This window comes from Podarcis tiliguerta, assembly GCF_965153285.1.
Source record: "Podarcis tiliguerta genome assembly, chromosome: 1".
NCBI lineage: Eukaryota > Metazoa > Chordata > Lepidosauria > Squamata > Lacertidae > Podarcis > Podarcis tiliguerta.
The window spans coordinates 96,871,355-96,889,067 of NC_139534.1; the positions used below are offsets into that span (position 1 = coordinate 96,871,355).

General features: G+C 41.9%; 1 protein-coding gene and 1 long non-coding RNA gene across 7 annotated transcripts in view; one reads left to right on the forward strand and one right to left on the reverse strand.

Annotated features, from left to right (window-relative positions):
• LOC310683593 (uncharacterized protein) overlaps positions 1-12,802 on the forward strand; it is a 45,678-nt gene extending 32,876 nt beyond the window's left edge. The window contains exons 3-6 of one of the 6 annotated variants that reach the window (XR_014514431.1): positions 9,582-9,678; positions 10,546-10,808; positions 11,543-11,627; positions 12,503-12,802. Coding sequence is in view for 2 of the 6 variants with exons in the window: in XM_083453636.1 (XP_083309762.1) it covers positions 9,582-9,678; positions 10,546-10,676 (228 nt within the window). In the remaining 4 variants the exon portion in view is untranslated. Of the gene's footprint in view, positions 1-9,581; positions 9,679-10,023; positions 10,330-10,545; positions 11,831-12,502 lie in introns of those variants that run through there. The other 5 variants (XR_014514432.1, XR_014514430.1, XR_014514433.1 and 2 more) reach the window with 5 other exon arrangements.
• On the reverse strand, positions 5,657-11,882 carry LOC310683739. Its single transcript, XR_014514511.1, has 3 exons — positions 11,846-11,882; positions 7,154-7,190; positions 5,657-6,164 (listed from the first exon to the last, which is right to left on the reverse strand). It is a non-coding gene; the product is annotated as an uncharacterized lncRNA (long non-coding RNA).
• Positions 12,803-17,713: the final 4,911 nt, after the last annotated feature.

A 17,713-nucleotide genomic window follows, 5' to 3' on the forward strand; every position in this document is an offset into this window, starting at 1 on the left:
ATGTGTAATTTCAGCCCTGTTTCTTAGGCAACTTTAATCCTTCTCATAGATTCCAATATTTTCACTATATTCTTAGATGTCATAAAACTCATACTTTGTTTAAGTTGAAATTCACTATATAAATATATGTTTCTAAGCCAGATCTGCTGAAAACATAAGATGCCTCCAATATACCATAAGTGTCAGCTGGAGATGGACAAATCTTTCAGTTCTAGTTTCTCAGTTTCCAAACCTTAAGTTCAGTTTTCCACATTTCTGCATCAGTTTACAATGTTTTAACTGCTCATGAAAATTCATCAATTTAGTGTCTATTCCTCTTACCATGCACATTTTTGTCAAATATAATGCAGTTTTGTGTGTTATTTTCCCTTATATATGCATTGGTATGCATGCTTTCTTCTAATATACTCATTCTGGTACACATTTTTGGCAGCAGAACAGCAGTCAGAAATTCAGAGAATTTTGTTTCGCTTTGCATATTGCTTCATTAAGTTCAAATTCAGTACGTTTACATGAAAATGCACAGCAATCCACATTTCTCCCCTTCTCCTAAACAGCACACATTTAATCCTAAACCAGAGTTGTGAGCAAATGATCTCTCAAAATTCTCCATTTTATTAGTCCCTATCTGCTGTCTGTAGATCAGCCACAGATTTTCCATTTCAGCTAAACTGGGCTTTTCTTGGTCGCAGATGTTTCTTTCAGATCACAGTGTTAGGTCCATAGGTACTCAAATGCCAAAGCAATTGGTGACAACCAGATTTATAAACCTCTGAAATCAACATGACTTGCTTTCATGGTATGATGCAATAGTTTTTGCACGGCCCTCCTGTACCACAGCACAGCAAGGTCAACGACTGCTTCCTAGTGTGGGATCCTAATGCTGGTCTGTATTTAGCACATATTGTGCAGCTGATCAGCTGGGATTTCTGATCAAATAGGGCATCATGGACATGCCGTGATAATGCCCAAACATTTCCTGATATGGATCCACCATGACATATATGAGTTTTAATTCACTTATAAACAAATATCCCCTGTGCCAAGAACATGTCTCCAACAGTGATCGGTCATGACTGAAAATATTTGGATGACAAATACAAAATGGATGTGCATAGACAATAAATATGCACAAATGGCTAAACCGGGTTGGCTACTGTTTCTGAAAAACCAGTTTATATTAAACACCAAGCTAATATTAATACCAAAGATTCATAATCCAAAAATAAATTTACAACCTCTTGTTTGTGTGTATAGATCGATACCGTGTAATATGATATAAATATAGTCATGTACCTATTTTATCGACTAGAAACCTAGAAATGTGTTCTGTTTATGCCAAATGTGCACTCTTGTGAAGAATGTGTAGCTGCTGTGGATTCAACTTGAATCATTCCTGAAAATGGTTTCGTTCACAGTGATAAAGAGCAGTGCAATTAAGACTGGCCTTGTAGCACTTATTCCTGCCGTTATAGCATCCAGATTGGATTACTGTAATGCGCTCTGCGTGGAGCTACCTTTGTGCTTGATCTGGATGCTGCAGTTAGTATAGAATCCTGCAGCACAGTTGCCAACAGGAAACCCTGTCAGCATATAACACCTCTGATCTGAGAGCTGCACTGGGCCAAGTTCAAGATGTTACCTATAGTATATGAAGCCCTTAATAGCTTGGTTAAGTTTACTTGTGAGATAGTCTTACCTATGCACACCTGAGCACTTCGATCTGTAGAACTGGGCCCATTTCGGGAGCCAAAAATACACATTTTAGTGTGGTTGCACCTACTCTTTGAAACTCCCTGCCTGGTTACACCAGGTAGGTGCCTTTGCTTTCATCATTTTGGTGTCTGCTTAAAGTATTTTAAGTATACCTGAAGGAGCGTCTCCACCCCCATCATTCAGCACAGACACAGTGGTCCAGTTCTGAGGGCCTTCTGGAGGTTCCCTCACTGTGAGAAGTGAGGTTACAGGGAACCAGGTAGAGGGCTTGTCAAGGAAATAAACAACTATCTGACTTTGAGAAAACATCTGAAGGCAGTCCTGTTTAGAGAAGTTTTTAATGTTTGATGTTTCATTGTATTTTTAATATTTTGTTGGAAGCTGCCCAGAGTGGCTGAGGAAACCCAACCAGATGAGAGAGGTATAAATTATTATTATTATTATGATTATTATTATTAGTGTTTTAGGCAAGTCTATCCAGACATGCAGATTAAGTGTTTTAATCTTTTTTGCTGCTAATTTTAATTACCTCCGTTTTTAATTATGTTTACCTGCTTTTATTGATAATGTTAATATTTATCATAAACTGCTTAGAGGTTTTATTACAATCAAGCAATATATAAAGAAATATTAGTTCATACCACCTTTTCTGAGCTTGGTCAAGAATTGTCCACTTTGGTTGCCAGCCCCTGAGATCCATCTTTCCCTTCCCAACCCCAGACTGCAAGACTTGGTAACATAGATCTCTTCAACAGATTGTATGCAGTGTGTGCTATCTGAGAGCCACCTGCGGAATAGTCTCTGGGGATTGTGACCTTCTTGAAAACAGATGGTGCCTTGCCTCATTGACTTTGCACAATCCATTGGTTCTATCATGCAGAAGGACTACAGACCTTTCAAGAGGCATCATAGTATTGTCAAGCATCCATGTTGGTGCTTCTGTGATGTTCCATGCATCCCAATCTCACTTTTTGTCTTTCCCAGAGATGAACAAGGTGGACAAGGTGTTTCCTTGTTCATGGGCCTGATATTGTATTGTAGAGAATGGGTACTTTGTTTTGTGCACCACAAACCACCCAAAGCAGAATTCTTGTTCTGTGGCCAACACCTTCCCTTTCTGCACCTTCTTCCGTAGAAAACGCCCCTGAAGGCAACACAAAACCATTCCTAAAGGAGGACTCAGCACAGCCCTGTATCTCGACTCTTTTACAATGTGTGGAGCACAAGAGCGGCAGCTGAGAGTACAGTGGTACCTCAGGTTACATACGCTTCAGGTTACATATGCTTCAGGTTACAGACTCTGCTAACCCAGAAATAGTGCTTCAGGTTAAGACCTTTGCTTCAGGATGAGAACAGAAATCATGCTCTAGCAGCGCGGCGGCAGCAGGTGGCCCCATTAGCTAAAGTGGTGCTTCAGGTTAAGAACAGTTCAGGTTAAGAACAGACTTCCGGAATGAATTAAGTACTTAACCCGAGGTATCACTGTAACAGGATACAGATAGGAGGAGGTGGTGCATAGCAGGCTGAAGGCTGTGGTGTAAAGATAGCAGCGGACCAAGAGGTTCATCGCGGGCTTGAAGCATAAAGTGAGCAAAGAACAAAAATGCACACATGTCACTCTCAGCCCAGGCAGCATTGCTTATTGTGATCCATACCAAAATTGTTTAAATGTGCAATTTTAGGCTTAACTGTCCTTGCTGGCCCTTGAAGGGGCATTGCTTATGGACACCATATTAAAGTATGGATGAATGCCAAGTTTCAAACTTTTAGTCAGTTTTAGCTTAACATGTTGAATGCTAGAGCCCATGAACTGCTGCTGCAGTGCATTGACTCATATCACAAAGCCATGAAGTCCGTGTTTATTATATGCACTGGATAAACAAATTGTAAAAGGCAAAGGTAACTATACCAGTGAAGGAGGAGAGCTAAATTCTTCCATAAGGAGAGGAAGCTGACTCTTCAGGAAAAAGAAACAGCTTAAAGAAAACCTTTCAAAACCAAAGGACAATACTTAGCATCAATAGAAGAAAGGGGCACAAGAAAGGACATGATGGTTTAAAAACTGGCTGCACATAAACAACATAATGTTACAACTTCTGAAGTTTACCAATTCGGCTAATAGTTTTAACAGCCTCCGTCCCCAGCATGCTGGACGAATTCCAATCTGAGTTGATCTATTCTACGTAATAACATTTTCCCTGTAGTTTTGGCTACCTCGTCTCTTCCTTTTCCTCCCCTGACCTATTGAACAGCATATAGACCACATTCATCAAAATGCTCTGTTAAAGAGGTGCCATGTTCATTCAACACCAGAAATGTCCACAGTTCAGGGGCAGGTGAAGTAATTTTGGTGTATAGTTGAGGCCTCTGGGAATAGAAATCAAAAGACCGGCATATCAGCTGGTATTAACTGGCAGAGTTCCATTAAAACGGGGGGGGGGGGAGGGGGAAGCTGTACATATTATTACTGCTAAATAAAACGCTCCACACCTATTTTAAAAGGATGTTGTTTAGGTTGCAGATTGAGTCAGGAAATGTCAGATTTATAGTTGCCCGTGCAACCTCCTGCTTCCCTGTTTGTCCTTCCTGTGCACAGAAGAGAGAAGGTGTCTTACGAAAGACGAAACACAGACTGCATCATGATCCCTGGTGGGACAGCATTAATTATAGTATTTCCTAAATTTTGCAAACTTTGCTTCCTTTCAGCACATTTGTATTTTACACTAGTCGGGGACACACGCACACACACACACACACACACACACTCTCTCTCTCTCTTTCACTCCTCTGACTCCTACAATATAGAGACTGAAATTAATTTTTTAAGACAAATATTGGTTTTGAAGGTACTAGCAGTTTAATGATAACACAGTTTACAAACCGCTTTATCAAGTGGTATATAAATTTTTTGAAATAAATAAAAATTAATAAAGCACACCAAACCCTGGCTGTTTTACATCTGAATATGACCCTTGGTATGGAGCGCTATGATCCGTGAATGAAAAGCAGCATAGAAATTTAATAAAATAAAAATAAAGTACTGTAGATCAGAAGTCTCTCTGCCATCACACATAGTTTCACAATATGTGGTTTCCCAATGGAAGTACAGCCATAATGATGCCTACCAACAATAGAAGCCATTGGAAGGAGGTGCAATGTGTGTAAAGCTGAGTGAGCTCCCCAAATCTCTCACTAGATTAACTCGGGGGGGGGGGGATTACAGAGGTGGGGGAATGAGGAAAATTGAGATAATTTTCTTGAGCTTGGAAAACGCATTCTCCCTTCCCTGAAATCAGTGGCTGCGAAAGGATTCTGTGGAACTGTAAAACAACATGTGGTTTGTTAGGACCTTATGAACAGACAGGTGGAATAGACACTATTATACAGATTGACCTTATGCATGAACTGACTGGAGAATGATCTGATTCACTGGGTCTTCTGCTTTGTTCGTTTGTTGAACTTTTATGCGTTACTTCTGTTGAAATTTATGATTTGATACTATGAATAGTATACCTTATTTATCTAAGAACACAGCCGGTTACGTCTTGTGTGTTTATTGAGTATGCTTTACGTGACCATAGGTTTGTTTGTTGTTGTTTTGCTAGGAGCACGTAGAGCAAAAAGGTAGGTTTGTTCTCCCCCCCCCCACTCTCTGCACCTCTCATGTACTGGTAACAGTACCCTAGAACCCAAGGTCTAGGAACTATGGAGCTATTCCATGGTCCTCAGAAGGTTTTCCTGTGTACTGTACAATCAGGAGCATAAGGGCAACAAATAAAAAGGGTGGGAAGGAAAGAAATCTACTTCCTCTCACCATTCACTACCAAGAGCTATTCCCACAATTACTGCTTTTCATGTAAGTATGGGGGGAGAGTGTGTTTTGGAGGTCATGGGTGAGCAAGGTGGGGGTTTGTGGGGAATAGTGAGGACTAGCAAACAGGGAGTGGTATTGCTGGATCAATCCATCAACCTCTGATGGGTGATTTAGAAGGATTGGGTCTGGCATCACTTTTGCTGTGTGTGTGTGCCAGTATCCCTACTCAGCATAGTTACATCTCAATGCAGCTCCTTCCTTGGAAGGGTCTTTGGGGTTGAAGGTACACGCAGTAGGCAATAAACACTCATGGACACCATGAAGATTCAGTCAAGTGTAGAGGTTTACTTGACAGGCACAAAAGCATATTGGTAGCAAATATATACAGACTGTCATGGTCAAGGCATGCTTAGAGTCCAACAAGAGTCCAAGACTCTCTCTCTCTGCTTCTCTCACCGCAAGACACAAGCAAGAGACTCACAACAAGTTGCAACAAGTTACACAGAACCATTGATATCAGTACTTCCTGTCACACTGCGCATGCCCAAAGAACGGTTCCCACAGAAAATGTCCTTGCATAGACAAAACAATCTCAGCCTTTCGCTGCTTCTTGAAACTTCTTCTCTGTTCTTCCCTGTTTCGGGAACAAATGATTCTCTCACACACAGAATATCCAATAGGTATGACACTCAGAATTCTTCGGCTCAGATTTTGATCTGAGAAGGCAAATAATTTGAGGGCTTTAAAAGTTTCTCTCTTGTTTGATAGGGGCTTTACCATCCCTCAGAGTTGATCTCTTAGACTGGCTCTAAAGAACTTCTCTGTCATCTCTAATTATGTGGCTGAGTATAACTTGGGATGTGCAGTTTGGCTGTCAGATGTCTTAAAAGACACATATAGGTTCTGCCACTTAGACTCAATCATTTTAGCTTTGCCTTTATATTGCCCTGGCATCGTCTTTCTGTCCCCCCCCCCCCAGGCACTGTTGCCATGGGCGAGAGACTCACACATGTCAGAGAGTCAAGGGCCTCTGAACGAGATACAAGACTCCTCATAGTCTTGTACACACATATATGAGAAGTCAGTGAAACAAGCTTATCCAGCGATATGCCAGCACAGAGAAGAAAGCCTGCATTTCTCACCTCCCTTTTTCAAGTGTGAAGAACAAAGTATGGTTGCCACTACACAAGGCTGTCCTCGTCTTGGTTGTCCATTGTAACATCTTCTACAGTCCACCTCTTTGCATGAAACTATCACCGTGGGAGGTTCCCTCCAGTGTGACAATGTCCACACTATGACAGTGTCACGTCAAACAAGACGTTGCAGTAGATCTTAGGGCAGGGATGGAGAACCTGTGGTCTTCCAGATGTGGGACTCCAACTCCTTTCAGCTCCAGCCAGCATGACCAACAGTCAGGCGTGATGAGAGTGGGCAGTGTGACAACATCTGGGCAACACAGGCTCCCTCTTTATATCTTAGGGGTAAAACTAAGACCTAGATATTTTCGAGAGAGAATGAGGCACAGAGCTATGCTGTGTTTTTGGCAGCAGACCCATGTCTAGAACTTCTTACATAATCATCTAAGAGTATTTTCACATAACCTATATTTAGGTTTAAACTCACCTGCAGGGGAATTTGCTCAGGCCAAATGGGATTTTACCTAGGGTTGGAACAAGCTATCAGTATTTCTGCTGAATTACTTTTACATACTGTAGAAACAAAGAACAGAATGGAATCCTAATTTTTATGCTGTGTTCTGTTAGAAACCACACAAAAGCTTTCTATTTACACTTAACAGCAAGGGATTGTTTGTGGCAAAGAGTCTATAGGGATCTTTTTAAAAAAGAAAGAAGGAAAGAAACCCTTCCCATTACCTCTACATTTCAGTTCTCCTAATATGGCAAACACATTTTGCAAACTATAGCCATATTTTTTGGATCAAAAGGAAAATCATATATGCCGCCGCATTGAAAAAAGGGATTAAATAATAAGGCCCATCCAGAGAAGTCTCTCATTTTTATGCATTTCTGTATTTTCTGGTTTTGTTAATCAGAAGCAGATGAACTTCTCTTCGCAAGAGTGTTACTGACATGGCTCGTATCAAGAAGTATGATGTTTCCAGCCATATATCCAACTTAAAGAGGAATAGTTACATTTGAATAAGCAACAAAACATGTGGATGTTTGTCTGAATTGAAATGAACTTATGAACCTTAGAATTCACAAGCCAGTCCTAATCATAGCCAAACATCGCCAACATCTGCTTTTTCATCTTGGCCAATTTATACTGAAAATCCTAGAATCTCATCATCCCAGCTTCAGGAAGAGAGAAAATGGCAGAACGGGAACTGGATATGCAAAGCTTTCTGCAATTTATTCTCTTATCTTCCTTAACCTCTAAGAAGGGGGGAGCGGGTAAATAGTTGTGGTGCGAGTTAGCAGCAGCGTTGTCATTCTCTCACATGTGGGTGTTCTAAGGAATCATTCAAATGAAATACAAGTACAAACTCACCCAGTGTTGGCCTCAGACCCAGCACTCACCACCACTTAGTGCCCCCTACCAGTGGGTGCTCTTCTTCAGCCACCAGCCTACACCCTTTCATCCTTCCTCCCTTGCAGGTAGTCTGGCTCAATGGCAACACTCTGTTACAACTGCATGATCCTCTCTGTTCCTGCAATACATGTTACTAAGTCTACTTGTTTGTATTGCATTGCATTGCATTGCATTGCATTGCATTGCATTGCATTGCATTTGCTTGTTTCCTACTACAAAAAAAATTCCAAGTTGACTTAGAATTTTGTCCCTCCCAAGCTGTCATTCATGAGCTGAGATCCAAGAAGTTCTCAGGACACTTCTACTTTTTCTTAGAGTTAAGTCTTTGTTTGATGCCCTGGGAACCTACCAGTTGAAGGACTAATCTCCTCTCTCTCTCTCTCTCTCTCTCTCTCTCTCTGTGTGTGTGTGTGTGTGTGCTTCAGACAGCAGTATTTGGCTCTGCCACAAACAAAATAAAAGATCTCAAATTTACTCACAAGGCCTTCCTTCACCCCCAGGTATTTTGGTAGTGAAAACAGAGTCCCTTGGCCCCAGTCTATGCCTTTTCCCTTTGGCTGTACAAACAGCAATCCAAATAATCAGAGGCTGCATATCAACTGTGTGCCTAGGAGCAATTTCTCCTTACGAAGTCTAAGCTTAGGTTCAGTACGGAAAGTACCAAAGGGGTAGCGCTGTGACTCTGTTGCAGCAAAAACAACAAAGACTCTTGGGGCTCCTTAAGCTTATGCCACAACAAATTTGTTAGCATTTTAAGGTGCCACAAGATCTGTTGTCGTTCATTAAAAACAAAACAGAAACCTATGCTGGCCTTTTCCCGTTTGTAGATGCAGATCATTCTACAAAATCAGTTGAAACTCTATGCTATTATTTCCTGCTTCTATTTAAATAAAAACATGGTTGGAAACTGCTGTTCAGGCTTATAAGTGTGGAAGCAATTGCCTTGTGATGGAGAGGTTCTTGTTGCTGCCAGGGAAGTGTTACATTTAGGAAGGACCACAATAGCCACAAATAAAGAGGAACATGGGGTTTGGGGAATATTTTGCATGGAGTTTCTGTGATACAGGATTCAAAGGGTTTTTGTTGTTGTTGTTGTTTGCCCAAGATGGACATACAAAAGAGACATGTTTTTAAAAGTGGACAAATAACATTGAGCTGACTCTTCTCCCTTCTTTCTGCTCTTTGATGGAATTTCCATTTCCGTAGTTTCCTCGGTGTTGAATAGCAGAAGGTTCCTTGGGTTCTTATGACTAATTTCCTCAAAAACTACACTGTGCCTATTAATGCAGAAGCCAGTTTTTGGCATGTAGTTGTGAAGAAAAAGGATGAAAAATAAACATGTATAACTTTGGAGCACTTTCGGAACACAAACTACTCTTTGTTTGGTATTTGGCTGTAGGTAATGCAAACTCAGCAGTCCCAATGTGACAGCATATTTAGCCAAAGACTAAAGTTAAAAAACAACAACACTGGAAGTCGAATTTTGTTTTGTTTCTAGGATGCTCTTCGGACCCATGTGCTAGAATCCCCAGGTGCTCTACTGTGTCCAGACAGAGAATTCAAGTACAAACTACACATTCTGCTTAATGCATCGGGTACAAATATGTCTCAGTTTTGTTAAATTACCGCTCTGTGTGTATGTGCATGTGTGCCCAATTATTATTAGGATTTCAGGGCACAGGGAGAGGGTTTTTTCCTTCCTAGCCCAGCCACACACCCCTCCCCCAATTATTGCCCCCTGAATGGCTATGAAGCTTATTCAAAAAAGTTCCCATTGGAACCAATGGGAACAATTTTCTAAACTTTGCAGTCATGTCGGTGGGGCTGGGAGCACAATTTTGAGTGGGCAGTTTGTGGCTGTAGTTACTTTACCAAAACCACTATGCATGAAGCATACTGTGTACTTTCATTTCATTTCATTTCATTTGTTTTTATTACAGTGCAACAAGACAATAACCCACCGACAGCATACAAATCAATATGGCTAACTTGACCCAACAACCCCTCTCCCCACACACAAACAAAACTCACTGCAGCCAACTGAAGGTAACCAACCATGCCCTGCTCCCCCCCCCCCAAAAAAAAAATCTTTCTCACTTAATTATTCCAAACTCCATATCTGCTGCTTAACATCAGGCAAAAAACATTCCTCTTCAGTCAGGTCTTTGGCTGATGACATCTGGTACCCTTTTAAATATGCTGTGGGGAGAGGGAGGGTTTGGGTAGTTTTTATTATGTATTGGGGGGGGGGGCTTTTTATATATTGTATCTTTGTGTTGTGAACCGTCCTGGGATCTGCAAATTTAATAAATAATCATGATCTGCATAAAGTTGTTGGGAGAATCCTTGGAGAATGGTGTCATTAGTACATTGCTGACATCCCAACTCTGTTTCTCAGTTACATCCAAGCCAAACAAGTTGGCTTTCAAATAAGGCAGGCATTGGCTGCAATGTCATTTCAGTGCTTGCAACCACACCTGGAATACTGTGTACAATTCTGGTTGCCTCGCCTCCAGAAGGACACTGCAGAGCTAGAAAAGGTTCAGAACAGGGCAAGGGAAATGATCAAGGGCATGGAGCAGCTCTTGCATGAGGAAGTTGCAACATTTGAGGTTTTGTGTTGGAATCCTGGCAGCCAAGACCCAAGTCTGGGACAAGTGCTCTTTGGTGAGCGAGCCCCAGCAGAGGGGTTATTGTCACCTTCCCTAACAGAAGCAAGGAGCAGGTAGTGATATATCCTTAACTATTGTCAAGGAAGTTAGATGTTCAAGAGATCTAGGGCGTTGACTGCATTATATTATTTGTTGGTTTTAAACATTTCTAGGCTACCTTTCCAAAACACTCAAATCAGTTTACATAAAATATGTAATCCAATTCTAATGGCCTTAAAACAAACTCATAGAAGTTAATAACCTGTAAAAAAAAATATCTGCTAGCCTGCTGGGGTTGGCAGGTAAGGGATGCAGAGAGCTGGTGCAAAGGTAAGAACTTCCTTCCTCTAGCAGCTCACCTGATTTCTTCATTTAGGTGAGGGGAGAGACACTCACTTGCATGCAATTTCTTTTCACCAGTGACTATCGTGAGTGTGCTTAAATACAAGGCTGAATTACAACAAACCCAAAGTAAAATCACAAAATTAACATGAGGTCCTAGATGGATGTGAGATGCCACAGATTTTTGCCATCTGCTAAATAAGTGACAAACCTGTCAAACCAGAGAATTTGGATCATACCAATTTAGCACTACAGGCATCCTTTGCTTACCACACTAACTGTACTTTCCTTGTTGTTATTGAATAGTCGGAAATGTTCCCCCTTCAGAGTAACAAACTAAGAAACCCAAATATTGCTAACCTAAAAAAAAGAAAAAGGAAGAGGCAGCAGGGAGAAAAAGTGTTCTAAACAAACAAAGTGTTGATCTGCCTTTTATTAATTTCATTTTTTATCTTCTTGTATACAGACGTTTGACAGCTATGACATTCATGGGCAATGCATTTGAAAAAGAAGACATAAATATTCAGAGACATATTAGAATGCTGTTCAATGTAAGCACCTGTCTACTTAGTGTTGACAGAAAATCATTTACTTTGCTTTATGCATGTTCTCTCTGGAGACCACTGAGGTCCTATTTTATTTAAAGAGCTGGTCCCAACATCGCTGCTTCCACTCGAAAATGCAATATATGCAGCTAATTATATTTATCGAGGAAACAATTTTGGTTTATATTTTCAATAATCCTTAAACAATTTTGTCAATTCCTTACCTCAGGATTGGCTTCTCCCTGGGTATCAGAAGGCACGTGACCTCATGGTGTCTTTATTTATGACATCACAAAAGAGGCAATGAAGTCTATGATATCATAAACGTAGCAGCACCAGCAACGATGCATCACTGTAGGCAGCAGCGTTTACTTACAGAGCAATCTTGTACTCCGTGTGTGTAACTCCGAGTTCAGTGGGGCTGAAGACTTGCAGCGAAGACTGGATAAGGTTACAGCCTCACTCATAGAATCACTTTATTTATATTGTTTATCAAATGTTACTGCCACTTGCATTAAGTACACAGGGTTTCTCATCCTAAAACCAAGAAGTAAAAGAGACAAAAGGTTTCTTTTTCAAGAATTGGAGACATTTGTAATCTATTTCTTCGATCAGGTTTCGGTTTGAGAATGCAAACTCTATAAATTTACTGAACTCTACTCTAGTTCAGTAAATGGGCTAAATTTTATAAGTTGCTGAACAAGCAAATCAGCATGTAGGTTTAAACCAGTGGTTCCCTAACTCCTTCCCCCTCCTCAGACCACTTGAAAATGCTGAGGGTCCTGTTAGACCACTTCATTCCCCCCCCCCCCGCCGCCAGTTGTAGCAGTTATAATGCACTGTGCTAGGTGCTGTATGATTTTTAAATTATATTTTGACAGAAATGCTGAATGAACTTTGTGGAGCTCTGGTGGTAGGACCACAGCTTGGGAACACCTGGATTAAACACAAAGATTGCTGCACCAGCATGTGTTACAACTTGGGGCATCAGAAACTGACCCGGAGCACAAAAGCACAAATTAAGTGTGCATACCCTCCAACATTTCTCTGATGAAAATAGGGACATCCCATTCCATAATGACAATTTCACTATTTATACCCCACACATCTGACTAGGTTGCCCCAGCCACTCTGGGCAGCTTCCAACATGTATAAAAACTTAATAAAACATTAAACATTAAAAAGAAACCTTCCCTATATAGGATTGCCTTCAGACAGCTCAGGGGTTGGATAACGCCATACCCTCCAACATTTCTCTAGTGAAAATAGGGACATTCTAAGGAAATGAGGGGCATTCCGGGATCAAATCAGAATCCAGGGTGCCTTCTCTACATCAGGGACATCCCTGGAAAATAGGGACACTTGGAGGGTCTGAGTGTGTTTCCAGATATTGTGCACATTATTTGTGCTTATTAATATTGCAAAGGGTCATTCAGATATAGTTGGCAACAGTTATTTATTTATTTATTTATTCATTCATTCATTCATTCATTCATTCATCAGATCTTTCCTGATGAGGACAAATCCAAATAAGACTGAGGATGGGTGAATATGGACTAGTGTTTTGATGCTAATGATGTTGCATGGGCACTGCAAAGAGAGAGAGAGAGAGAGAGAGAGAGAGAGAGAGAGACCCCAGACCTTGCACACAGGAGAGGCAACTGTCTCATATTAAACACCCATCTAGTAGCGCCCTAAGCCCGCCAATCCTGCAACAGCACCTGTTGTCAGATGCACAATAACAGCAGTGCCTGATAATTATATGTGGTATAAAACCTGATTGAAGTGGTTGGTGGACAGGACTGGAGAAAACCCACGATTCACTCTAAAGGCCCTATTCATGTCTACTCGGAATTAAACTTCATTGGTTCAACGGGACTTTCATGTATGTGTGCATAGCTTTGGTGCATAACTCTGGTATGCCAGCATAACAGAAATACAGCATAAAACAGTAATATGAAAGTGCAAATTAAAAACTAATAATAAAAGAAACTGCAAGAAAGAATGGCTTCTCAGTTAAAATTACATTTAAAATTCTTGTTTTCCTGAAAATTAAAAAGGAACAGAACAGGCAAGCTATACTAAGAAGGGAGTTTTACATTGGGGGACCCATGCCTGAAAATGTCCTATACCTCTCCACCTACTTATAGTCACCAATATCAGACCCTCCAATGTTCCCAATTTTACAGGGACAGTCCCAGATTTACAGAAGGCATAGAATCATAGAATCATAGAATCATAGAGTTGGAAGAGACCACAAGGGCCATCGAGTCCAACTCCCTGCCAAGCAGGAAACACCATCAGAGCACTCCTGACATATGGTTGTCAAGCCTCTGCTTAAAGACCTCCAAAGAAGGAGACTCCACCACACTCCTTGGCAGCAAATTTCACTGTCGAACAGCTCTTACTGTCAGGAAGTTCTTCCTAATGTTTAGGTGGAATCTTCTTTCTTGTAGTTTGGATCCATTTCTCCGTGTCCGCTTCTCTGGAGCAGCAGAAAACAACCTTTCTCCCTCCTCTATGTGACATCCTTTTATATATTTGAACATGGCTATCATATCACCCCTTAACCTCCTGCTTCCTGATTTGATTCCAGAATGTCTCGCTTTTCCTTTGAACATCCCTATTTTCATCAAACAAATGTTGGAGGGTATGAAATATAACTTCAGATCAGGGGTGGGGCAAGTCAAGCATAAAATGGCCAGTCAAGTTTTTCTGAAACCTAAGGCACAAAATCTCCACCATAACAGTAAAATAAAGGTAAAGGTAAAGGACCCCTGACAGTTAAGTCCAGTCGTGAACGACTCTGGGGTTGCAGCGCTCATCTCATTTTACTGGCTGAGGGAGCCAATGTTTGTCCGCAGACAGTTTTTCCAGGTCATGTGGCCAGCATGACTAAGCCGCTTCTGGCAAAACCAGAGCAGCACACGAAACACCGTTTACCTTCCCGCTGGAGCGGTACCTATTTATCTACTTGCACTTTGACGTGCTTTCAAACTGCTAGGTTGGCAGGAGCTGGGACTGAACAATGGGAGCTCACACCGTCGCGGGGAATCGAACCGCCGACTTTCCGATCATCAAGCCCAAGGCTCAGTGGTTTACACCACAGCACCACCCACGTCCTAACAGTAAAATACAACAACAATAATAACCAACAGTTTGCTGCCCTTTTGTGGCACTCAAAACCAGCCGCCTGAAGCAGCTGCCTCACTCTGGCTAACAGTTGGGCCAGCCCTGGCTGGAGAATCCTTGGCCATCAATATATTATTGGACTGCAGCTCCCATCAGCCCCAATCAAAATGTTCAGGAATGATGGGAGCTGTAGTCCAGCAATGTCTGGAGATTCATTGCTTCCACACCCCTGCTATGGACAAAGATGGTATCCGGAGTAAGGTCTCATCTGATGATCTGGTGATTAAATTCATAGAATCATAGAACTGTAGAGTTGGAAAGGACAAGGGTCATCTAGCTCAACTCCTTGCAATACAGGAATCTTTTGCCCAATGTGAGGGTCGAACCCATAACCCTAAAATTAAATGTTGCCAGCAGTCTTGTCCCAGTGGCTACGCTTGGGACATCGCCTTAGATATACTGACATGAACAAACCCACTCTCTGTTGACACCATTTCTGCTGTAGGAAAAGGCACAAGGAGCCAAACCACAGCTAGATGCAGAAATGACTGTCCACAGCAAAATCTGGACTAAGCAGCACGTGGAAGCAATGTGCCCTGACCTGCTTTAAGCAAAAATTATAATTAATTCAGATTGTGCATACAGTACATGCTTAGTAAATGAGATTAATTCTGCGGCGTGTACTCATGCTTGCTTTCTGAAAGCAAGCTTCTGGCTGCACTGTTCTGAAAGGAACTGCATGACCCCCAAAGTGTAAATTTGATACCACGCCTTGTCGTCTTTGTGAAGAGCCCTGGTTTCCACCGGATTAGCACCGAGGCCAGAAAGAACTCCTTAATGCCAGACTCACACAGGTCAGAATAGCAAACATATCAGATTATCAAAAATATAATCAGAAGCAAGCTAAAGAGAACAGAAACTAATTTGAAGTGAGCACGAGTGTTATGATATTTTAATACATTTTATGTTACCTGACAGACATGTAATGATGTTAACTAAGACCTGATGATGTAGCAATTGGGGGGGAGCAGGAAGAAGAGGCTTGGAAAGCAGAGGAAAATCATTAGTTTTCAAACTGCAAAACCTTACAATGCTGCCACCTGTAGGGAAAATGCTGCAAGGACAGCGGTGTATATTTCGGTCGTGCATCCTTCATTGACACACAAAAGCACAGAACGGCATTGACTTCACAGATACAGGTGCTTGCTTGTAAACAGTTAATTCATCAGGTGAACCAAGAGAAGTGCCTGTTTTGGTCTTGTGTCTTTGACTCTCATCTATAATTTAATTAGGATCATGAAATAGCAGTCCATAGAAATTATGAGCTGTATGATTCCAGATCACGCATCGATCTTTTTGTCCAATTAAGCAGATTCTTTCTATAGAAAATTGCCCCCATCACTGATGCAATCTCCCCCTTTCTTTCCCTCCCTCTTCTCTCCCCAGAGAACATAATTGGCATTGGTGCATAAGATGCCTAGTCTCATGCAGATGATTTAAGATACACAAACTTTTGTGCTTCAGATGATTGTGGCTGGGAAAGTGGGTATTACTGCATGTAGAAGAGGGAGCAAACCTTTCTTCCCATGTGGAGATCCTCCTTACAGAAAGCCCCAATCTGCCTGGGCAGGAGCCAGTGCTGCTGCAACCCAGTCAGGCCAGCAAAGAGGAAGGCAGGGAGCAGATTCTACCACTAAGGCCTCAAGAACTTAAATAGCCAAGAGGCAGTAAGGAGGGGAAGGAAGGAAACAGGGCTGCTGGAGAAGAAAAGAGGGGAACAGAGGCTGCAGGGAAACCTCCTCTCTTGGATCCTATAGTGAATGTCACCAGAGAGAAACTAGGCACTGATGGGCAAGGTAAACTTTCTGAGAAGGAACATAGCTATTGCTCTAATAGCTCGTGGGACATTGGAACTGTACTGCCTAAGGAAGGGAGGGCAAGATTGGCAGCCTGAGCCTCTACCTAAAACTAAAGCTCAATAAATCTGGAATTTCCACATTTCACCTGCCCTGTCTCCAACTGGGCCTCACCGTTGAGTGCATTCTCCATGGAAGCCATGGATCATGAGGCATTCAATGTGCCACTCCCCCAGGGCAGCTTCACACACAGCCTCCTGCCATGTGTTTGTAGTAGGCATTTCAAAAAAGAGACGACAAGGGAATAGTCCTGCCCAGTCCCAGCTTTGAAGCCATTTCTGCCTTAATGAAAGAGTAGACAAAGCTGCATGGGTTTGTATGTGTTTATTTCTCGCCTTCCACACATGCATCTCAAGGAGAGGTACAATAAAAACAGCTGATGTGTTTTTTTAAAAAAATACAAATTGGATACCCAACACACAGACTCATTTGTCCAGCAGGGAAAACCTTTCAGAAGAAAAATGTCACAATGGTAGCTGGGTAGGGGCAGAAGGAACAGCCTAGTCAGAAGAGAAGATGATCCAAGCACAGGAATTCTCACACTTAAGCAACCTCTTCCATAACTGTATTATTTTAATGCACTCCTATCTCTAGGCTTCCCCCAGACTAGACTATTAACTTCACGTGTGAGTGTTTCATACATCTGAAAAGCAGAGCACCGGGCAAGGTTATTAGTCACTCTATTGTCCATCCTTCATGGATGAAATGACACAAGATAATATCTGGGCGACCATTTGCAACGTTATCCATTGGAACAGTCAGTGAGTGCGTTTGCTTGCATTTCCACATAAGGGTGCAAGAAACGTGTTCTGAAACCAGCACAAAGCCCCAAGGAAGGTAGAATACTTGGGAAGGGTATATCATCTACCTGGCCAGAGTCTAGAGAGTCTAGAGAGCCAGTGTGGTGTAGTGGTTAAGAACGATGGACTCGTAATCTGGTGAACTGGGTTCGCTTCCCCGCTCCTCCACATGCAGCTGTTCGGTGACCTTGGGCTAGTCACACTTCTCTGAAGTCTCTCAGCCTCACTCACCTCACAGAGTGTT